This window comes from Jaculus jaculus, chromosome 6 (assembly GCF_020740685.1).
Source record: "Jaculus jaculus isolate mJacJac1 chromosome 6, mJacJac1.mat.Y.cur, whole genome shotgun sequence".
In the NCBI taxonomy this organism is placed as follows: domain Eukaryota; kingdom Metazoa; phylum Chordata; class Mammalia; order Rodentia; family Dipodidae; genus Jaculus; species Jaculus jaculus.
Genome location: NC_059107.1, coordinates 159,298,107 through 159,319,864, shown reverse-complemented (window position 1 = coordinate 159,319,864; position 21,758 = coordinate 159,298,107). Strand labels below are relative to the sequence as shown.

Below are 21,758 nucleotides of genomic sequence, written 5' to 3'. Positions count from 1 at the left end.
ATGGATGCTTCAAGGCCTAGCCCTTCTACTTGCTACAAGCACTGGTCCTTAAAATGAAGTTAATTTCCTAATCATTAGGCAGGCTTCTGGGGCATGACTGGATGTTAAACATTGGGAGGAGAGATGTCCACCCAGGCTCAAGAATTTGGCTGTTGCTTCAGAGGTCCTCAGTGTTCTTTCCTGGACAGTGCAGGTGCTGGAGAAAGGGGTTCAGTGTCTACAGGTGGTCACTGAGTAAGGCCACACTTTCAGCACCAAGGATCCCCTTTGAACCCAAGTTTTGCAAGGTCATTCCAATGGTATTTAAGCAATTTAAATAGTTGTAAACTAAGCTCCTCATGATTAGTACATGACACTAGCCAGGCTTAGGCTCTAGGTAGGCTTTGAAGGAACAGTTCTGTTGGGCTTTTGTAAGCAGGAGAAAAGGTTCCAGCCCCTTAATTCCACTGGTGCATCCACAGGGACCTGGATAGCCTGACTATAAATCAGATGCTTCAGAGATAAAGGAAGCAGAGACAAAAACTGCAACTACAGCCTGCTGGGACTGAGGAATTTAAGCAAGCTTTCAGTCAGACACAGCTGATGTTTATTATGTTACTCATAATTGCTTGTTTTTCCAGTGCTCAGGGGACAGCACATCTCAGGAAACCTCCTAAAGCACAGGTTCTGGGTTGTGGTCACAGACCACTGGAAAGGCAAAACGGAGGGCTTTCCCTGAGCCCTTCTGCTGATGGGAAAGAGAAGCTGAGAGCATCACCGTTTCTTCAGCCCATGCTTTCTCCTTTCTGTATTTCCTCCACACCCTGTAAAAAGGAGGCAGAAGTTAACTTTTTCTTTGAGACAAGTTCTCATGTATCGGAGGTGAGGCTGGTGTGGAATTCATGTGTGACCAAGAATGAGTTTGAACTGATGCTCCTGCCTCCACCTCCTGAGTAGTGGGAATATAGGTGTTTACCACCAGGCCAGGCAACTTTCTGTGCTTGATAAAGGCCTCCCTGTGCTCCAAGACTATCCTTGAACTCTGCCTCTACCTTTACCTCCTGAGTTCTGGATTGCATGCATGGGCCACCATACCTAGCTTTAACAGCAGTCGCTTTCAAAGGGAAGGACAAAGGGGGAGAGGTCATCAAAGACACTGAAAACTGGGTGAAGTTAAGACAGAGTGGTGGGAAGAATAATAGGACAAAACATAGGATTGGGTAAGTGAGGGTAACTCAAGAAATGACTCCTAGGCTAGAGAGTTTGCTCAGTGGTACTGGGAAATCAAATCCTAGTCATTAGCCTTTGCAGGCATGCGCCTTAACCACTGAGAGACTGATATGTATATAGCCCACCCTGGCAGAACCCCAGAAGGCCTGTTCCTCTCAAGGTTATTTCCAGTGGTTGGAAATAAGAAAGATGAAAATGGGCTCAGAGGTATGATCAGCCATGACAGGAATGCCAGGTTGAGTCAAGAATGTTCTTAGCTGTGACAGAAGTCCAGCCATGCCGTACACAGAACACAGGAAATGACACTGGGAAACTGAATCCTAAGAGCACTGGGAGTCCTGGAGAAGGGTTTGTGAGCAGCGGTGAAGCAGCTGGTGCCCATGTCCTAGCCGCACTGGTGCACAGCTTAGCAGGCAGAGATGGCAGTGATGAGGAAATGCCAATTTCTAACTTCAGTATGAGCTGCTAAAATGAAGCTGTTGGATGTGTAAGGCATATGAAATTGTCAAGAATGTGTGTGTTGCCGGGTGTGGTGGCACACGCCTTTAATCCCAGCCTGGGAGAGGCAAAGGTAGGCTGTGAGTTTGAGGCCACTCTGAGACTCCACAGTGAATTCCAGGTTAGCCTGGGCTAGAGCGAAACTACCTTGAAAAACCCCAAAAAAAAAAAAAAAAAAAAAATCAAAACACAAAAAAACCAAAACAGAATGTGTCCTCAAGGGGGTGTGAATGTCAGGGGTCTCCCATCTGAACTTGGGTGGGGAGGTGTTTCTTTAGGGGTCACCTACAGAGTCCCTCCAGTGTCTTCCTACTGTAGCTTGGATTTTCTTTTAGGTATGGACATCAAGGGCCTCACCCTGGAGTAAGAACCGCCAAAAGAGCCTAATCCCTTCCATGTTGGTTACAGGAGGTTTTGGGTTACCCTCATTTGTTCCAGATTTGGAGTGCTGGGTCATACCACCATTTTCTAGGCCCAGGTCTAGCATGGGAGGAGGCAGGGGTACATCCTTTTGGAGCTGGGTTCGGAGGACACCTCCTCAGCCACTCTCCTTGGGTGCCTAACGGGGATACGGTGGCAGGGCCCCTTTTCCCTTGTGTCTTTTTAGATTTGTCTTGCTTAGTCCTGGCCCTTGCTGGTCACCTGTCCCCTCTGTAGGGGAAAGGGGGGAGGGGTTCTTACAGTAATGGCCCAGGAAGGGAGAACTCCCTGCAAAACCCAAGCCTGCTTGTTCCCACCTTCCCAGGAGTTGGTGGTCACCTACCTGGCTCCAGCCACTGAGGGGACAGCCCCCAAGAGACGTAAGCTTTCCATGGGTGGCACCACTCCCCTGTTCTGCCTAGCCTATCACACTTGTATTTAATTAAAGAAGTCCTTTTATAAACCTTGAAAAAAAAATACGTGTTGAGTGAATGAAGGTTCATCAAGGGCAATTAGAAGGCTACCCTCATCCAACACAGGAGAAGGGCAAACTAATCACAAGTGGGTTGATTCACTGAAACTTCTGGGGGCTGCAGAGATGACTTAGTAGTTAAGGCACTTGCCTAAGGCTTCAGGTTCGATTCCCCAGGACCCACGTAAGCCAGATGCACAAGGTGGTGCATATGTGTCTGCAGTGGCTGGAGACCCTGGTGTGTGTGCTCTCTCGCTCCCTCTCTCTCAAATATATACCTTTTTAAATGCCCTTGCTGTCCCAAAGCTGCTAATTCATCCACCAGATGCTCCACCCTACTTCCTGTTCCTGTCCATTCAGGGAAAGGCAGGTATTACCTGTTAGTCATCGTCATCGTCATCCTCTGGGACAAAAATGTCATGCTCCTCAAGTAGAGCAGCAAAGTTCTTGCTGATGAGGGTCCCCACATAGAGAAAGGGGATCACAATGGAGAACACGCGGAGAAGGCCAAAGGACATCTGCAGAGGTTAGAGTGCCACAGTGAGCTCCAGAGCCCACTGGCTGGGCCCCAGAAGCCCAAGCCCACTCAGGAACACTTCTTCCCATGGACCCCAGACCCATAAAGCCACTTGATCTTAAAGTATTTTGGGAAAGTTGAGAGCAAGAAAAGTATTGTTACCATCAAAATGGATAGCAAAGTTAAGTACAAGGGTAAACTCCAGACTCAAAATTAGGGTGCACACACACACACACAAAATTAGGGCACAACCTAATTACTTGCAGATACCTACATACAATCGGGTTTGAAAAAGCCCAAGGAGGGCGGGACTGGGCTCAGCTCTACATAAAATGGTGTTCCAAAATGATGTATACTGAAGGGATGTTCATTTCAGTTTTTTAGCTGGTTCATTGGTGCCTGAGAAATTTTACCACATTAAGCTTTAGAAACACATGTTTAGAAAGCAGGCAATGAAAAGCTGGGGGTAGTGGTGCATACCTGTAATCCCAGCACTCCGGAAGCAGAGGTAGGAGGATTGCCATGAGTTCGAGGCCACCCTGGGACTACATAGTGAATTCCTGGTCAGCCTGGACTAGAGTGAAACCCTACCTTGAAAAACCAAAAAGTGGGCAATGCCCAGCATAGTGGCACAAGCCTTTAATCCTAGCACTTGGGAGGCAGAGGTAGGTGAATCGCTGTGAGTTCAAGGCCACCCTGAGACTACATAGTGAATTCCAGGTCAGCTTGGGCTAGAGTGAAATCTACCGCGAAAAACCAAAAAATAAATAAAAGTGGGCAAGGCAGAGCATTAGTGACTCATGACTTTAGTCCCAGCACTTGGGAGAAAAGAGGTAGGAGGATCACTGTAAGTTCAAGACCAGACTGAGGCAATGAATTCCAGGTTAGCCTTGGCTAAAGCAAGACCCTACATCAAAAAAGCAGAAGAAAAGTGGTTATGTCTGCACGCTAAAGGACTATACAGGCGGTCTGAAAGAGTGCCAGTAAAATCTACCAGTATTACCTCGTGATTCTGAAAATTTTTATTTTTTTTCTCCAAGTATGTTTTGTATACGGTAGCAGGACCTTCCTACTTGCTGTGAAATTAGGATGTTGTGAATTGCGTGCACTAGCACAGGTTGGACTAGCTTTAAAATTTTTATTTTATTATTTTGGTTTTTCGAGGTAGTGTCTCACTAACACAGGCTGACCTGAAATTCACTATGTAGTCTCAGGGTGGCCTCGAACTCACGTAGATCCTTCTACCTCTGACTCCCAAGTGCTGGGATTAAAGGTGTGCATCACCATGCCCGACTTAAATTTTTTTTTTTTTTTAACTTCATAGGGCCATGAAGTCAGAGTATTGGTGACTGCATTTTCCTTAGTCTCAAGGGTATTGAGGGCAACTGACAGCATTCAGTGACGGAAAGAAACAAGATGAGCTTAAGGAACCTGGATGACTAGACCTAACCCTGCTGCCAGCCTCGGACACCAGCTTTCCGACTCTTCCCGGGACTCTTCATTTATAAAAATCATGCTGTAATAATTCCCTGCACATTTTTCTGGACTGAAGATCCTGCCCCTCGTTCCCTTTAAATCCTTTCATTATTGAAGACTTTATACCATGCAGATGCATGACTTGCATAAACTCAGAACACAAAGCTGGGTCTTCAGAGAGTGCAAGTAGCAGCTCGTGCCCTTCACGTCTCCAGGAGCCCAGCTCGCCACGGCGTTTGTCCATTCCCTCCCACCCGTCTGTCAGAAACCCAGGAGCGCAAAACCCGTCCTCCGCCCGCCTCCCAGTCCGTCTATCCCTCCACCGCCCTTTGCGCCTGTCAATCAGCACGGGCCGCACGCACTCCGCGCGGTGATTGGCCTGGCCCCCTCGCCCCGCCCCCAAGCAGACGGACTCACTTTCACTGGCTTGGGCAAAATGGCGCCGCTGCGGGTAACGATGACTGACCTCGACGGCACCAGGCTCCGACCTGAACTGCCTCGTAGAGCGGAGGCATTGCCACCGTTCCTCAAGTTCGGCCCGCTCCGGACAGCACCGGATCGGACGGACGCCAGGGCCAGGCAGCGAACCGCTCCGGACGCCATCTCCCGGCTCCGCCCCTCGCCGCCCTCGCGGAGAACGCCGCCGCAAACCTCGCGAGAAGCCCAGCCCCTCACGCTTGCGCAGGGCCCCGCGTCGGTTTGCGGTGGGGAAGGAGCGTGGGCCACCCGCCGGGCGCGGTGACGTCACGAGAGCGACGCCCAGGCGCCTTCCCCCGCTGCGAAGGGCGGGGCCGTCAGCGCGCCGAGTCCCGCCCCCGACGTGTGGAACATTTAAACACGCTTGTGGCACAAAAACAAGTAATGAAAATCTTTACTGTGTTTGAATATAAAAAGCACTGTGACGATAAAATGTCTACAAAGGCCCATAGCGGCCGGGAATACATACAATTTAGAGAGGTGCGGAGGGCTGCGGGCCTGGTGGAGGTTGTACCAGCAGGAAACCCAGATACTAGCCTGAGATACTGGCTTCGCAGCCTGGCCCCTGATTCTTCATTTGTTAAAAAAGAAAAAGAAAAACTAATAACTGAAATGAATGACCATTTTGAGACAGTCTCACATATCCCAGGCTGGCCTTTAGCTCATTATGTAGTTTAAGATGATCTTGAACTCCTGGTCCCCCTGTCTCTATGAATAACAATTTTTTAAGAACCTTTGTTTTTTTGGTTGGTTCGTTGGCTTGATTTTTGAGGGAGAGTTCATGTGGCCTAAACTGGTCTCGAACTTATGTCGAAGAGAATGACCTTGAGCTCCTGATCCCCTGCCTCAATCTCAAAAGTAGTGGGATGGCCATATGACACCATGCCCAGTAACTTCACTGGTTTGTTGTTCGTTTGCTTTTCCGAGGCAGGGTGTCACTGTAGCCCAAACTGACCTGGAACTCACTCAGTGCCCTAGGCTGGCCACAATCTCGTTCTACCACCACACCCTGCTGGCTTTACTGTTTTAAGGATATAAAAACACTGTAACAGGCCAGGCGCAGTGATGCAAATAGCTAGATAACAGGCTATTGCCACCAAGGTTAAGCACCTGCTGAGACTGTGCCAAGGTGGTGGTACATGCCTTTAATCCCAGCACTCGGGGGGCAGAGGTAGGAGGATCACCATGAGTTCGAGGCTACCCTGAGACTACATAGAGTATACCAGGTCAGCCTGGGCTAGAATAAGACCCTACCTCGAAAAAACAACAAAAAGAGAAAAAGAAAAGGTGTGGGGAGAAACAAAGAGAGAGGCAGAGAAAGAAAAAGAAAAAGCTGGATGTGGCGGGTCACATACAATCTATAATCCTAGCACTTGGGAGGCCTGAGTTCCAGGCTATAGAAACAAAAACTATAATCAAAACAAAACAAAAACCACTGTAACAGCAAGAAAGTTAACAAAACCCTGTAGGGCTGAGTCTACAGTAAAGTGCCTGCGCTGTGCGGCTCCAGGGTGCGGCTGAGAGCGGCTCAGGAGCAAGTCCTGGCCCAAGGCAGCATGCATCTCACCCTTAGGCTTAATGGGATCTTGGTCAAGCTGCCCAAGGCCTCTGATAGGGACAAATGTTCTGACTTCTGGCTCTGTGGATTCAACCCATTCAGTCTCCTAGAACAGTGGGGGGGGGGGGGGCAGGAAATAAATCTGGCCTGAATGACACTGGGGGAGCAGAAATGCAAGTTCTTGGCAGGTAAGCCTCAAGGAGCAAACAGGACTGTGTCAAAGTTCCCAAGTGTCTTAAGTCGGTTTCCAGAGTAGAAATACAACATTGGAAACCCAGCCAGAAGAGAAGGGATTGTCACAGAGTACCAGGAGCCCTATGTCTAAGTTTCTAGAATGCCCATAGAACCAAAGAACCAAACTGGCTTCCCACCTCTCCAACTTCCCTCTGGGCACTTCCAGGAGCTGTCTGCTGAAGACAGAGCACGGGAAAGGATTCTGCTAACTTAAAAGGCCACCAGCCCCTCCCAGGACAACGTCCATCACCATCTGACCAGGGGAGAGAAGAAATCCCTCCTCACTGGCTGAAGGCCCTTTGCTCCAAAGGGTGCTACACAAACCACAGCAATGTCAGCCCTCAAGCCAGTCCTGCACCAGGCTCTGGTGTTCAGGTTCACAACCTGTGGCACCAGCATTCAGTGGTTGTGACTGTCCTCAGCGTATCTAGTTGGAATGTTGCAAAAGAATGGCTATAAAGTCTTGGGAGCAGGGCAAGAGCAGCACCAGCCCTGCTTCCATCACTTGTTTAGTCCGCTGAGAAGGGGCAGTGCAGCCAGGGTTTGCTGTGAATAAATACCGCACAAACTACCTGTCCAGTCTGGCCTCAGGAAGTAAGGAGGATGGGAATAACCCTTTCTCAGTCCCTCCAGGCACAGGGAGGATCCTGAATTTAGAGAAAGCTTAAGCAGCGGAGGAAGAGCCCTCCATACACACCCAAAGCAACCTGGGAAACGAGTAAACATGTAACTCCTGAGGAAGCACTGGCCCTGGTGTCCTGACCAGCAGGACAAGACCACAGCTCAGAGGCCCAGGGTCAGGGCCTCTCCTGTGGTTTGCAGTCGGGCGGGCTCCCCCTGGCCCTCTGCTGCCACCCTCGTCTCAGCTCCATAATCTCTTGGCCATACCAGTCATGCAGGGTAGAGAAACAGGAGGTCTCAGGGGACACAGGGCTTTGCCCCCTGCTTAGGAGGAGGCTGGCAGGGCTCTGTAATTCCCACTCAGGTAAATCTCGTACCACTGGCTTGCTGCCTCTTTCTTCAACACAGTCCACAGAGCTGTAGTCCCTGGGACGAAGGTGGCCATTCTCCTGGCCCGGAGACCAACGGCCAGGAGCCTGAGGCTTGCTGCGACCAGCAATGGCCTTCTGAGACCCACAGCGATGCAAAGCCAGGCTCTGGCGGGCATCCTGCAGCTGGCTCTCCAGCTCTCTTACCACTAGGCGCATGTAGCCAAAGCTGGCCCGGGACAGTACCTTCACCCAGGCTTCCTGGGCAGCCTGCCCATCTGCCGCTAGCAGGTGTGGGCGCACTCCTGGGGCATCAAAGCGGATGGCAAAGGCAAACTCCTCAGGCACGGGAGCCTCAGCCAGCTCTACCGTGCAGCCCTCCAACACCACCAGGCTCAGTGGGGCCCGGCTTTCACGACTCTCGAAGGAGAACAGCAAGTTGCCCTTGAGAACAAACCAGCATTTTCGGCCAGTACCACTGGGGATGGGTGGGGTGCCTGGTCCCCCCCAAGTGCGCAGGAAGCCTGTGTGGTCTGCTGGGGAACTCAGCGCGTAGTGGGCCACACTCTTCTTATTCAGCTTCATGGCTCCCATAAGAGCTGTGAAGTAGAGAGAGAGAGCAGCGTGAGACTAGAAAGCGACCCTGCGGGATAGTCCTGGCGCTGGAGAAGACCTGTGCCCTGGCCTGTCGCCCCTACTGACAGGTAGTATCTCTGTGGCTCTCAGACTTCGTCTGTGAAGAGGGCTAGTCTTCTGGTCTTTTCTCTCAGAGGGATGTTACAAGGGTCTTGAAAAGAAAAACTGGAGAGGACTGCGAAGATGGCTCAGGGGTTCAAGGTGCTTCCTTGCAAAGCCTGCTAGCCAGGATTCAATTTCCCAGTACCTATGTAATGCCAAATGCACAAAGTGGTGCGTGCATCTGGAGTTCATCTGCAGGGTCAAAAGGCCCTGGTGCCTATTCTCTCTCCCCACTCCACCCCACCCCTCTCTACTTACAAATAAATTTTAAAAATTGAAAACTTAGCAGAAAGGACAATGATTATATCAGAAGAGGAGGAATGGCAGGACCCTTGATGTGCCTTTTTGTATGTGGTTTTTCGAGGTAGGGTCTCGCTCTAGCCCTGGCTGACCTGGAATTTACTGTGTAGTCTCAGACTGGCTTTGAACTCACCACTATCCTCCTACCTTTGCCCCAGTGCTGGGATTAAAGGCGTGTACCATGACACCCTACTAGATGTGCCTTTTACTATTACTACATTTTTGGATGGAGTCAAATCAATTCTGATACTGCTACTGGCACGGCTTCTTAAAACCCCAAATAATAACCTCCAGTTGGGACGAAAGCCCAAGCCTACAGAAATCATTGTGTTTCAAACATCTCAATCTTGGGGAACTCCCAGTTCAAGTCTGAGGACAAACTTCCAGGGATCCTTTGACCCTCCGGTTGGCCTCCTAGTGGTGTGTGGCTTTACTGAGGTTTCAGGGCCAGTGGGGGTAGAGTCGGATAGGGGCAGGGAGGTGTCACTCCATGAACAGACTAGGGTGTGCTGAGGACCTCCACGGCCACTAAATACTGGTGCTCCCAAGGGTCATATGTGGGAACCTGATCCAACTGTCTTCCAGAGGGCCGAAGGGGAACTGTCCAGGGTTATGCAGTCTGGCTCACACCTTTTGAGTGGACATCTTGGTGGTGACAGGCTTACCAGCAGAGCTCACAGATGGAGGGTGGGGGCCTCTTGTCCAGCCACACAGCTCAGCTACATCCTTCCCAGGGAGTCTGCAAAACAGTTCTTAAAGGATGAGAATTCCTGCTGTGGCGTTACAGCCCGGTAAAACGTGTGCCCTCTGGCAGGAAGGTCCCCCACCTCCACCTGGGAAAATGTCCCTACTCATCCCTGAGACCAGGCATCTAGAAAGTAAGTCAAGGTCCCATTGTCTTGACCGTTTCTCTTCACAGCCCCGCTCCCATAGGCTAGGTGGGAGGCAAGTGCTTCTTCTAGCACAAGTCCCACAGTATTTGGTGGGCTTTATGTTGCCTCATGAAGAAGTCTTGCCCGATCACCATACTCCAAGGGCGTCTTGCTAAGGTCATCTAGCAAATCTCCTCATTTCTGGCCTTGTCCCCTTCATCCTCTTCTTACTCCCCAGGGTCTCATGTGTGTCACATCCCTGTTCCCAATTCCCAGAATGTCCAGGCTTGGCTGCTGAGCAAACCCCCAAATACCTGCCCAGTGCAGGGCTGAGGGTTCCCTCCAGGAACCGTTTGCTGAATTCATGGGAATCGGTCCATGAACAAAGCAAGGGCCTCACCCTCCCGGAGCCTGCATTCCATGGGGTGGGGGAGGCACGCGGTCAGCAAACAAAATTAAATAATAATTATTTAATAATAATAAATGATGCGGCGAGCAGCGTTACATCCGCCGCCGGCATAAGGGCTGCAAGAAGGGCTCAGGCCGGGCATGCGAGCGGGCTGCGGCCCCCGGAGGACCGGGAAGGGGCCCGTTCCACACGTCTGCGGGCCCCCCGGGGACGGCAGCCCGCGCGCCCTGCCCTCTCCCCGGCCGCCCCTGCTCCCCGCCGCCGGGGCCGCGTGGCCTCGGGCGCTGGCCCCCGGGGTGGCCGCGCTGGGGACCTCCCGGGCAGAGCCCGGGCGCGGACAGTGCCGCCTAGGGTGTCGGGTCGGCGCGGCCGTTCCCGCCACGTCCCCGCGGCCACGCCCTCCCCGGCCGCCGCCTCCCGGAGCCCGCCGGGCCCGCGCTCACCTCCAGCCCCGGAGCGGGGCCCGCAGGAACCGGCTGCGGCCGTGCCCCGGGGGGCGGGAGGGCGCGATCCGATGCGCTCCCGGCGCCGCGCCTCCGCCCCGGCCGCGAAGCAAGCCGCGGGAGCCCGAAGACCCCGCCCGGGAGGCTCGAGTTACCGTCCCGGCCTCTCCCCGCCCAGTACTCACCAGGCCTGGGCACCCGCGAGGCCGCCACGGATCCACCCCGCAGGGAAACTGAGGCCCTGGCCACAAGGCTAGACAGTGGAGGGGTGGCCTCGAACCCTGGGCCTCGCGTCAGGCTGTTGTGCACCGGTCTCCCGTCTTGCCCACCGCGAGAGAACGACTTTCCCCAACTGCCCACCTAACCCCCAGCCAGCTCTCTGGTCCTGCACAGCCAAGCCAGGCCAGGCGTGCGCTGGGGAGCCTCCGGAGGGCTTCTACACCGCCTGCAGGGCTCCGCTGGGCTTCTCATGCAGGCCCATCTCGGCCTCTGGAGGTTATCCGTCACAGCTTCTATGTCCCCAGCCTATCTGAAACTTGCTCATGACCCCCAGGCTCTCGCTGGGGTCCGTCCCCGTATAGGCCTGCAGGAATGCACAGAGGCAGGGGCCCCTGGGAACAAATGCCTGCCCATGAATTTGTGGGTTCCCACCTCCGAGCTCTTTGCAGTTCCTGCAGCCCAGACCGCACTTCTCACCCTACCCCCACTCCTGACTCGTCTCGAGACTCCTCTCCTCGGAGGTCCCCCCCCCTCCCTGACCTCACGATGTGGAGTAGTCTACCCTTAGATTTCCGCCACAGCCCAGGATTCTGTTTTCTATAGCATTAGCCACTGTAAACATCCCAATATTCACCCTCTTATTCCTAGGCCATTGTTTCCTTTTACTAATCTATTTGGTCAATGGCAATAAGCGATATTGTGAGGGTGGGCCGGTTGCAATTTTGAACAGAATGGTCACGGGGGACTGAACACTGTGCCATTTGACAGATAACTTGAGGACAAGAGTGGCAGCTATGCTCTTAGATAAAAAGAGAATGCTGGGCGGAAGGAACAGCTAGTACAAAGGCCTTGAGGATTGCTGTATTTGAGGAACTGCAAAGGAGGGCGGTGAGGGAGGGGCAGAGTGAGAAATGGGGTCAGAAAGTATAAGGTGGGGTTTAGGTTGAGGGCTCTTTCTCCAAACTCAGAGAGGAGCTACCATGCAGGTTTTGTTGCTGTTGTTGATTTGGTTTGGTTTTGGGTTTTGGTTTTTGGAGGTAGGGTCTCGCTGTAACCCAGGCTGACTTGAAATTCACTCTGTAGTCTCAGGCCGGCCTCGAACTCATGGTGATCCTCCTACCTCTGCCTCCCAAGTGTATCATGAGAGAGTGTTCACATTTGCTCTGGCTGCTGTGGAAATGTGGGAGGCAGTAGGAGACCAGCCAGCTGCAAACATCTAGCAAACGTGACAGAGGGCCACCAGAGCTGTGAGAGATGCCCAGCTGCACAATGGGGTTTAGAGGTAAAGAGTTGCAGAGGATTCAATGTGAATGGTGAGGGCAAGAGGAGCCAGGAAGGACTGCAAAGTTTTAGCCTGAGCATCCAGAAGCAGGCTGGCCTGAAATGTGGGAGGTGGCAGGTGATGGGTCTGAGGCTGGTTATGTTTGGGAACTGGTGGCCATCTGAATAGAGGTGCCCACAACAGTGCCTGGCATTTAGAAGAAGCGCAACGAAGCTGAATGTGTGAGGGAGGGGCGTTGAGGGCTGCACAATCCTCATGGGCCAGCTGGAGCAGGCGAGCTCTTTTCTCAATTTTGCAAGAGCTGTTTCCTCCCCCAGTTAGCTTTCTCCCACCCAGCCTATTCACTTCCGCTACCATGTTTGAGCTGCTGGCTAAAGGCCATATGTTTTTTTTAAAAACTTTTTTTTTTTTTTTGAGTCATAGAGGAGAGAGAGAGAGAATGTATGCACACCAGGGCCTCTAGCCACTGCAAATGAACTCCACAAACGCACGTGCCACCATGTGCATCTGGTTTACATGAGACCTGGAGAATCGGACCTGGGTCCTTAGGTTTCCAAAGGTAAGTGCCTTAACCAGTAAGACCATATCTTTTTTTTTTTTAATTTACTTATTTGCAAGTAAAGAGAGAAAGAGAGATAAGAGGGGCAGACAGAGAGACAATGGGAATGCTAGGGCCTTTAGCCACTGCAAACGAATTCCAGATGCATGTGCCCCTTGTGCATCTGGCTTACATGGGCCCTGGAAAATCGAACCTAGGTCCTTTGGCTTTGCAGGCAAACGCCTTCACCGCTAAGCTATCTCTCCAGCCCAACTATAAATATATATATATTTATTTATTATTTTAAGACATTTTATTTTATTTGAGGGAGAAACAAGAGAATATGCGAGCACTCCGGCCTCTAGTCACTGCAAAGGAACTCCAAGATGCATAGGCCACCTTGTGCATCTGGCTTACGTGGGTCCCGGGGAACTGAACCTAGGTCCTTAGGGTTCGCAGGCAAGCGCCCCAACCGGTAAGCCATACCTCCAGCCCTAAAGGCCATATTTAGCTCCTCCAGCATTAGTCACTGCCCAGCTACTCACGGAGCGCCTGCAGCGCGGGCCGCACAGGGTTGAGCGCACTGGCCCAGAGCGAGGCCACGCAGGCACCCGCCCCGGGGGCGGGGCTAAAGAGGCTCCGAGGGGCGGGGCACGGCGTTGCCAGGCGGCCTTGGATTGGTTGTGCCCGAATGTTTGCAGCCGCCGCGCCCCGCCCCCCCTGGAACGCTATTGGCGCATCACATAGGTGCGGGGACCGCGGACGCGCGAGCGGGCGGCCGGCCTGAGGGAGCCCCGGGTAAGATCGGCTCTCGGGACCGTGGAGGTCCCCGCGCCGGGCCGCTGGGGTGCCAGCCAGCAGCCCCCGGGCGAGAACCCGGACCCGGAGGGAAGTGCGGAGACTGATCGGGGCCCAGCGCCTCGGCTCTTCCCAGTCGTCCTTGAGCCTGTCGCTTCCCCTTCCTCCTTATCCTGGCCCGGCCGAGGGACGTCTTTGGGGATCCTAGCACCGGGGAAGGGCTGAGGTGTGACGGCCAAGATATTTTATGTAATATTTCCGAATATGTGATAAGTGATGGCTGGGGGTGAGGTGGCAGTGGTGACGGCGACTTAGGGACCCACCCAGAGTGGGATCCATGACCTAGGTTAAGGGCTGCCGGAGTAGCCAGGTGGTCGGACCCGAGTGCTTTTCTAACCTTCCTTTGTCTTCCAGAGTTCTGCGTAGAAAGCTGGTAAAGAGCAGATTTGTCCAGTCTTGAGAGTTGAGTCCTGAGCCATGTTGCTGAAGACAGGTACCTACACCTACTGGAGCGGCTGTGGGAGGGGAGGAAGGTCCAGTGTTCTCCGGTCTGCCCTCCTTCCCTCATGTGGGCATGGGTGTGCTTCCTTCGCGTTCTTAGAACTGGGCCAGGCCAGGCAAGGGCATGCTCTACCACCTGGGAATGGCTTCCTTTCCAAAGAGGTCATTCTGTTTTCATCCTCTCCCCTGGTGTGGAAGCCCTGTTGTTACATGATACCAACATGGGCTGAGGGCGACCCAGTAAGGTATGTGCAACAGCTTACACGTAAGGAAACTGAGCCCCAAGAGGAGAGGGCTCGTCTTAGGCCCTCTCCTGAGGCCTCTTGCGGGTCTGTGGTGGAGAGCAAAGAGCTCTGAGGTCAAGCTGGCCTTTAATCCCAGCACTGGGGAGGCAGAAATAGGAGGATCACTCTGAGTTGAGGCCAGGCTGGGACTACAGAGTGAGTTTTAGGTCAGCTTGGGCTAGAATGAGACGCTACCTCGGAAAAATAAAAGGAGCCCTGAGGTCTAGGAGATCTGGAGCCTAGGTCACAATGAGTAGGGGAAGGGAATAGGAGGGACCTGACTTCAGGAGTCTGTTGTGCTAATTCCCATGCTGTTATGACAACAGCAAGTAGGAAGCTAGGCTTTGATACAGTTGCCTTGCCCCAGGCAGCCCCTCATTACTCCTCTGGCAGGTGAGTCTGTTCTACCCTGAACCCAGGAGTCTGGCTCCTGTTGGGCTGTGGATGAGGGCTGGTGTTTTGGGGGCCTTGCACAGTCACCGTCTGCCTCTCCTTTAGTGGTCTTGCTGATCCTGGTGACCCCAGTGCTAATGCTGGACAACGGGCTAATGCTCACGCCACCCATGGGCTGGCTGGCCTGGGAGCGTTTCCGCTGTAATGTTGACTGTGACGAAGACCCAAAGAACTGCATCAGGTGAGTGAGCCAAACCTCGCTCAGAGCTCAGCCGAGTGGGGGCAGGGAGTGGAGGGCACTCACTAGCAAAGAGGGTGAGGTCAGTACTCAACACCCCTCATTTCGGAGACTACCAGCAGAAGTGACCTCAGGAATATCTGAAACCTAGCTTTGTGGCCTACTCAGGGGCCTCTGTGGGACAGGAACCTGGCCCCTGAGATAACCAAAAGGCTGGCCTCACATGCTTCCCCTGGCCCTGCCCTGCCCTGCCCTTTAGTCTGGGGGCCAGACCGCCCTCTCCACACACTCTTGAGGTGTCTCCTGACATCATCCCGGGAGGTCATTTGCACTTGCTATCTTGTCTAGTCCTCAGCTGACACAGCAGGGACATGATTTCTATGGCTGGAATTCACCCTCAAAGCTGAGGAAAGAGCAGGGGCCATGCTGGGCCACTGAGCAACCCCATTCCGCTTCCCCCTCTCCCCCAGTGAGCGGCTGTTCATGGAGATGGCTGACCGGCTGGCACAGGATGGATGGCGAGACCTGGGCTATGTATACCTCAACATTGATGACTGCTGGATAGGCGGGCGTGATTCCAAGGGTCGGCTGGTGCCTGATCCCACCCGTTTCCCTCACGGCATTGCCTTCCTGGCTGACTATGTGAGCCCTACCCTCACCCTGCCTCTTGGCCCGAGAGCCACACCATTCCTTTCCCTCCACCTCCCTGGGGTTCGTTTACACAGCCCTCACTTGACAGCTTAGTTTGATGATGGAAACTTGACAAATGAACACCTGCTTTGGGCCCATTGAAGTGAGGGGCCTCAAAGGACCTTAGTCAGCCTGGGACTCCAGAACAGTCCCCTGAAGGAGGCAGCCTATTGAGCTGATCCCAAATGGATGGCTTTGCAGAGCATGGTTGCCCCCAGCACTCAGGGAGATTGAGGTAGGAGGCTGTCCAGATGCCAGCCTGGGCTAGAGTGAGACCCTACTTTATTGTTATTATTTTGGTTTTCTAAATATATTTTATTTATTTATTGAAAGAGAGAGAGAGAGAATGGACCCGCCAGGGCCTCCAGCCACTGCAAACGACGTATTGCCCCCTTGTGCATCTGGCTTACGTGGGACCTGGGGAATTGAACCGGGGTCCTTTGGCTTTGCAGGCAAGTGCCTTAAGCACTAAGCCATCTTCTCCAGCCCTTCTTTTGGTTTTTTGATGTAGGGTCTCACTCTAGCTCAGGATGACCTGAAGTTCGCTTTGGAGTCTCAGGGTGGCCTTGAACTCACAGCAGTCCTCCTACCTCAGCCTCCCAAGTGATGGGAATTAAAATGTATACCACCACACCCAGCTTTGAAACCCTGCTTTATAAAAAAACACACAACAACAAAAAAGGGATGACTTTGGGAAAAAAGGAAAGGCCTCAAGGCGTGACAGCTGGATGGAGTATAGCAGAGCTGGAGGCCGGAGCCAGCAAGCTAGGACTTGCCCTTTAGACAGAGGAAACCACTGAAGGTTTTAAAGGGCCCTGTACCTGTGGGTCCCACTTGAACCACCATGTTGTCACCCCCCCACACAGGCTCACTCCCTGGGCCTGAAGTTAGGCATCTATGAGGACATGGGCCAGATGACCTGCATGGGTTACCCTGGTACCACTCTAGACAAGGTGGAGCAGGATGCCCAGACCTTCGCCGAGTGGAAGGTGGACATGTTGAAGCTGGATGGCTGCTTCTCCACCCCCAGCGAACGGGCCCAGGGTGAGTTCCATGGCTGGCCGGGCCTTCAGATGGGCAGGGAGGCAGCGGCCAGAGCTTGATCTGTCTGTGCAGCTCAAGGGCTGAGGGGATTGCAGCTCCCAGGCTTCCTAAAGATGGAGTGACGCTGGAGTTACCTCCCCAATGCCTGGCACCCAGTAGTAGGGGTACAGATGCAGGTCCATTCCATCTTCACAGACTGCTCCCTCTTCTTTGGTGGGAAGAAGTCCAGACTGCCTCTTGTGGCCTGCTCAGTCCCCCAAATCGGGTTTTCTTTAGGGTACCCCAAGATGGCTGCTGCCTTGAATGCCACAGGCCACCCTATCGCCTTCTCCTGTAGCTGGCCAGCCTATGAAGGGGGCCTCCCCCCCAGGGTAAGCTATTCTGTTCACCTGCCTGCCCGTGCTCCCCACTCCCAGGCCTCCTCACCTTCTCTGCACCAGAGACAGGGTCACTGGACTCTAAACGGGGCCTCAGGCCGGGGCAGCCCCTGAACAGTGGGCATTTGGTGCCACACACACCTGAAGGCCTGTCAGTTCCTCCTTCACACCCTCCATTTCCTGCTGCCTCCCCATCCGCTGGGTGGTCCTGAGTGCTATTGATACGAGCCCTGGATTTCCCCAACATCCAGGTGAACTATACCTTGCTGTCCGAAATCTGCAACCTCTGGCGTAACTATGACGACATCCAGGATTCGTGGAAGAGTGTGCTGTCCATCGTAGACTGGTTTGTGAAAAACCAGGACATACTGCAGCCGGTGGCCGGTCCCGGGCATTGGAATGACCCAGACATGGTACTAGCATGGAAGGGGATGCTCTTTGGCCGGCCACCTGTTCCAGTGTGCTCTCTTCCTCCTGGGGTGTAGGTCAGCCTTTCTAAAAGGTGCCCCTGGACTCTGTGTTAGGGTCTGTGGTCATGCAGGGCCCTACCCCCACCCCCCGCCACTCACATCAGAATGTTCTGGGCAGGAACTGGGAATGCTCCTTCTCTTTTTGTGTTTTGTTTTTCGAGGTAGGGTCTCACTCTAGCCTGGCTGACCTGGAATTCACTCTGTAGTCGCAGGATTGCCTTGAACTCAGTGATTTTCCTACCTCTGTCTCCCCAGCACTGGGATTAAAGGCATGTGCCACCATGCCCAGTTGGGAATATTTCTTGTTTTTTATTTTCCTATTTTTTAAGATATATTTTATGAATTTGAGAAAGAGAGAGAGAATGGGCACACCAGGGCCTCCAGCCACTGCAAACGAACTCCAGATGCATGCACCACCTTATGCATCTGGCTTACATGGGTCCTGGGGAATCAAACCTGGGTCCTTTTGCTTTGCAGGCAAGTGCCTTAACTGCTAAGCTCTCTCCAGTTTCTTTTTTTTTTTTTTTTTTTTTTTTTTAGGGTAGGGTCTTGCTCTAGACCTAGACTTAGAATTCACTATGTAGCCTTGGGCTGGTCTCAAACTCATGGCCATCCTCCTGCTTCTGCCTCCCATGTGCTGGGATTAAAGGCGTGTGCAACCACACTTAGCCAATACCTGTCTTTTCTTTTTCCTTTTCTTGGTGCTACCTGATAGCAAGACCTCTCCGCTGCCTGGCCATTCTATTTATGTTTTCATTATATTTTTTTCTCTTTTTTTTTTTCAAGGTAGGGTTTCACTCTAGTCCAGACTGCCCTGGAATTCACTATGTAGTCTCTGGGTGCCCTTGAACTCACAGGGATCCTCCTACCTCTGCCTAAGTGCTGGGATTAAAGATGTGCACCACCACACCTTTTTATTATTTTATTATTATTTTTCAAGGTAGGGTTTTGCTGTAGCCCAGGCTGACCTGGAATTCACTATGTAGTCTCGGAGTGGGCTCAAACTCTCAGCAATCCTCCTATCTCTGCCTCCTGAGTGCTAGGATCAGAGGCATGTGCCACCATGCCCAGCCCCTTTTTATAAACTTTTTGGCCATAGGTCCCATCTTAGCATCTGAACAGCCAAAGAATATTGTCACCCTGCACTCTTCATGCGGGGCAGGGCAGGGGGTGCTGATATTCAGATGGAAAGTGACCTGGTCACTCACCCCAGGGCCTCATGCCAAACCAGGCACATGTCCCCATGTCCGCTTGCCTTGGTCACATGTTCAGCAAAGGGCCCCATGCCCACCTCCCTAAGGAGGGTGACCCTGACTGCTCCTGTCTTCTGCTCCCAGCTGCTCATCGGCAACTTTGGTCTCAGCTTTGAGCAAGCCCGAGCCCAGATGGCTCTGTGGACAGTGCTGGCGGCCCCTCTCTTCATGTCCACAGACCTGCGCACCATCTCCCCGCAGAACATGGACATCCTTCAGAATCCACTCATCATCAAAATCCACCAGGATCCCTTAGGCATCCAGGGACAGAGGATTCTCAAGGTACTGGAGCGGGGGTGGGGGAGACAGAGACAGTCCAAGGCACAGAGCTCCCCGAGAGCAGAGCTGAACGCCTGCAAGTGACCAGGGTGGGGCTCGTCCCGGGAAGGCTATCTGTGTCCCCTCCTGGTTGCGTGGAGCTAGGGACTCCGTTGAGCGCGTCTTGCCTGGATCAAAGCAGAACAGTCCCTGGAAGTCAGGCTTGGCACACCTCTCGGGTGCACAGGGATGCCACACACAGGTGCTGTCCTGCAGAGGACTGGAGTTCCCCCAGAGCTAAAGGAATTAAGCCAAAGACTACTACAATGCTACTTGTTTTTTAATTTTTTTTTGTTTATTTTATTTATTTATTTATTTGAGAGTGACAGAGAGAGGGAGAGAATGGGCACTCCAGGGCCTCCAGCCACTGCAAACGAACTCCAGACATGTGCGCCCCCTTGTGCATCTGGCTAACATGGGTCCTAGGGAATCGAGCCTCGAACCGGGGTCCTTAGGCTTCACAGGCAAGTGCTTAACCGCTGAGCCATCTCTCCAGCCCTAATTATTTTTTAAATTATTATTATTTTTCTTTTAGAGACAGACAGAGGGGAGGGAATGGGCACACCAGGGCCTCCAGACATTGCAAACGAACTCCAGATGCATGCACCACCTTGTGCATCTGGCTTACATGGGACTTGGATAATCGAACCTGGGTCCTTAGGCTTTGCAGGCAAGTGCCTTAACCATTAAGCCATCTCTCCAGCCCTGCAATGGTACTTGTATCTACCGTTATTGAGTACCTACTGAGTGCTGAACAGTCTGATGAGCACTTTTTGCCTGTTTTACTAAAACATCCAATACCTAAGTAAGTGTACCCCAAAGGCTACACACTTGTAAAAATAGATTTGTATTGAACTGAGTCATCCCAAGGCCTATGCTGTTTGTTCAAACCCCTGGCTCTAGTAAAAAAAAAAAAATATCAGCCAGGCGTGGTGGCACGCACCTTTAATCCCAGCACTCAGGAGGCAGAGGTAGGAGGATCACTGAGTTCGAGGGCACCTTGAGACTACATAGTGAGTTCCAGGTCAGCCTGGCCTAGACTGAGACACTACCTCGAAAAACCGAAAGAAAGAAATCTATCAAGTTGTAGGGGGAACTTTTGGACTGGTGATATGCACAGTGGGTAACGTGTCTCTGCCACAGACACTGGTGGTGGAGCTAGGCCTGGGGAACCTTCTAGATGGTGGAGCTTACTCTCCACTCAATACCAGCTTCACCATATACCCTCCCAGAGCCGTGTTTATTGTTCCTGCAGGGTAGTGCCCCCCGACGGCAGCCCTGGCAGGGGTGGGTCCTGGGCAATGCTCTCAGTTCTGTCTACCTCCGTGCTACCTGCGGGCTTCTGAGGCAGGGTCTCCCCCGGCGTACGCCTCTGTCCCCTCGAACAGGGTCGATGAGTCGCTGCTGTCAGGAAGGAAGGGTTAGAAAAGAAAAGTCTGGGTGCTGGAGGGCTGTGGCATCCACAACCTGTGGGTGACAGAGCCATGGGCCCAAAAAGGGCCAAGCACAGGACTTCAGGGTCAGCCTGAGCAGGAACTCCAGTTAGTGACCCTCTTTTATGTATGGCCAGGAAAAGTTCAACATTGAAGTGTTCAAGCGGCCGCTGTCTAAAGACGCGAGTGCCCTGGTCTTCTTCAGCCGCAGGACAGACATGCCTTACCGTTACCACTCCACCCTCAAGCAGCTGGACTTCCCCAGCTCCAGAGTGTACGAGGTGAGTGCCCGGCGTCGCTTGTGTGTCCCTGGGGGGTAGGGCAGGTACCTGTGAGGCAAGCATATGGCTGGTGCTGTTTTCTGCACCAGTGTTTTCAAGCGATGCCAGTGGAACCTACTGTAGATCAGTGAGTCTGCTTGCCCTCTCCGGTGATTCTTGCTCATTGGTCAGCCATGGCTGGCACGTCTGTCATGGTTTTCCCTGGGGTGGTCCTTTGTCTGCTGTCCTTGTGTGAACATCTGTAGCTTTGCTCCTAGGGAACAGAGGAGCTTCAGGGCTCCCACTTCTGTAGGGTGCACTGGAGGCCAGCTCTTCATCCTTCAAGGGGGTCTCTGCACAGCCCTTCTCATGCTAGCTTCAGTGACGTGGTGTCCCATCCCGTCCCCCCAATGCAGGGCCAGGACGTCTTCTCGGGGGACATCATCACTGGTCTCCGGAGTGAAACCAACTTCACAGTAGTCATCAACCCCTCGGGGGTTGTGATGTGGTACCTGTACCCCGTGAAGAACCTGGACATATCCGATCAGATGACCTACCTGTGAAGAGCCAGGAGTCACAGGCTGTGGCAGCCCTACCGAGCCCATACCACGGAGCCTTGGCATGCCGGGGGCAAGTGGGCAGGGCTTTCTCTCCCGACTGCTCTTGGGTGTGACTCCATCATACCCAAAGTACAGTTGCGGGGCCAGCCAGGTTCCATGCCCCGCTCCATCATGGGCCCTCTTGAAAACTTCTCATGGAGCAGTTCCTGTGGCCTCTCTTTGTCTGCACAGCTCTACAGGTGTCGCTGCACAACGTGGCCAGCCTCCTGAGCCCCCCACCCACCCCACACACAGGGACCCCGGGCCTCTGACCTCGCTGCCAACTCTGAAATCAGGGTTTGGCGTTTCTACTTAGGAGTGGACCTGGTGTCTTGAATTGTGTGATTGGCCTTCCTGCCAGAGACCGTCTTGTAGGCCCATACTTGCTGGGGTTGACATCAGAAGGGAGACCTTGCCTTAGGTCACCAATAAAGCTGTTCTTTAGTCAA

The 21,758-nt window shown here is 53.1% G+C and overlaps 3 protein-coding genes across 9 annotated transcripts; 1 reads left to right on the top strand and 2 right to left on the bottom strand.

The window, feature by feature from the left end:
* Positions 1-563: 563 nt before the first annotated feature.
* Smdt1 (single-pass membrane protein with aspartate rich tail 1) lies at positions 564-5,234 on the bottom strand. The gene is made up of 3 exons (XM_004650357.2): positions 5,010-5,234; positions 2,977-3,117; positions 564-803 (listed from the first exon to the last, which is right to left on the bottom strand). The coding sequence occupies exons 1-2, from the start codon at positions 5,193-5,195 to the stop codon at positions 2,980-2,982; spliced, it is 324 nt and encodes a 107-aa protein (XP_004650414.1). The 5' UTR covers positions 5,196-5,234; the 3' UTR covers positions 564-803; positions 2,977-2,979.
* A 2,255-nt stretch (positions 5,235-7,489) lies between these two features.
* On the bottom strand, positions 7,490-11,032 carry Pheta2 (PH domain containing endocytic trafficking adaptor 2). Of its 5 annotated transcripts, none has more exons than XM_045153716.1 (3): positions 10,798-11,032; positions 9,554-9,640; positions 7,490-8,449 (listed from the first exon to the last, which is right to left on the bottom strand). In XM_045153716.1, the coding sequence occupies exon 3, from the start codon at positions 8,442-8,444 to the stop codon at positions 7,659-7,661; it is 786 nt and encodes a 261-aa protein (XP_045009651.1). In that variant the 5' UTR covers positions 8,445-8,449; positions 9,554-9,640; positions 10,798-11,032; the 3' UTR covers positions 7,490-7,658. The 5 variants fall into 5 exon arrangements, with proteins under 5 accessions (XP_045009651.1, XP_045009649.1, XP_045009650.1 ...); XM_045153714.1 differs by having other exon boundaries at positions 9,554-9,627; XM_045153715.1 differs by lacking the exon at positions 10,798-11,032 and adding an exon at positions 10,613-10,703 and having other exon boundaries at positions 9,554-9,627.
* A 2,340-nt stretch (positions 11,033-13,372) lies between these two features.
* Naga (alpha-N-acetylgalactosaminidase) lies at positions 13,373-21,758 on the top strand. 3 transcript variants are annotated; one of them, XM_012948772.2, is made up of 10 exons: positions 13,373-13,449; positions 13,864-13,942; positions 14,733-14,868; positions 15,336-15,507; positions 16,422-16,599; positions 16,876-16,970; positions 17,228-17,389; positions 18,784-18,981; positions 20,588-20,731; positions 21,127-21,758. In XM_012948772.2, exons 2-10 carry the CDS (start codon positions 13,927-13,929, stop codon positions 21,271-21,273), a joined length of 1,248 nt encoding a protein of 415 aa, XP_012804226.2. In that variant the 5' UTR covers positions 13,373-13,449; positions 13,864-13,926; the 3' UTR covers positions 21,274-21,758. The 3 variants fall into 3 exon arrangements, with proteins under 3 accessions (XP_012804226.2, XP_045009406.1, XP_045009407.1); XM_045153471.1 differs by lacking the exon at positions 13,373-13,449 and adding an exon at positions 13,472-13,675; XM_045153472.1 differs by lacking the exon at positions 13,373-13,449 and adding an exon at positions 13,472-13,698.

Excerpts from the sequence above, each read along its gene's own strand:
- Naga (XM_012948772.2), top strand. Across the intron at positions 14,869-15,335 it reads GACCCAAAGAACTGCATCAG|TGAGCGGCTGTTCATGGAGA; the intron begins GTGAGTGAGCCA and ends CCTCTCCCCCAG. Across the intron at positions 16,600-16,875 it reads CCCCAGCGAACGGGCCCAGG|GGTACCCCAAGATGGCTGCT; the intron begins GTGAGTTCCATG and ends GGTTTTCTTTAG.
- Pheta2 (XM_045153712.1), bottom strand. Across the intron at positions 8,450-9,553 it reads TCCATCTGTGAGCTCTGCTG|CTCTTATGGGAGCCATGAAG; the intron begins GTAAGCCTGTCA and ends TCTACTTCACAG.
- Smdt1 (XM_004650357.2), bottom strand. The coding sequence starts at position 5,195 with ATGGCGTCCGGAGCGGTTCGCTGCCTGGCCCTGGCGTCCGTCCGATCC. Across the intron at positions 3,118-5,009 it reads TTTTGCCCAAGCCAGTGAAA|ATGTCCTTTGGCCTTCTCCG; the intron begins GTGAGTCCGTCT and ends TAACCTCTGCAG.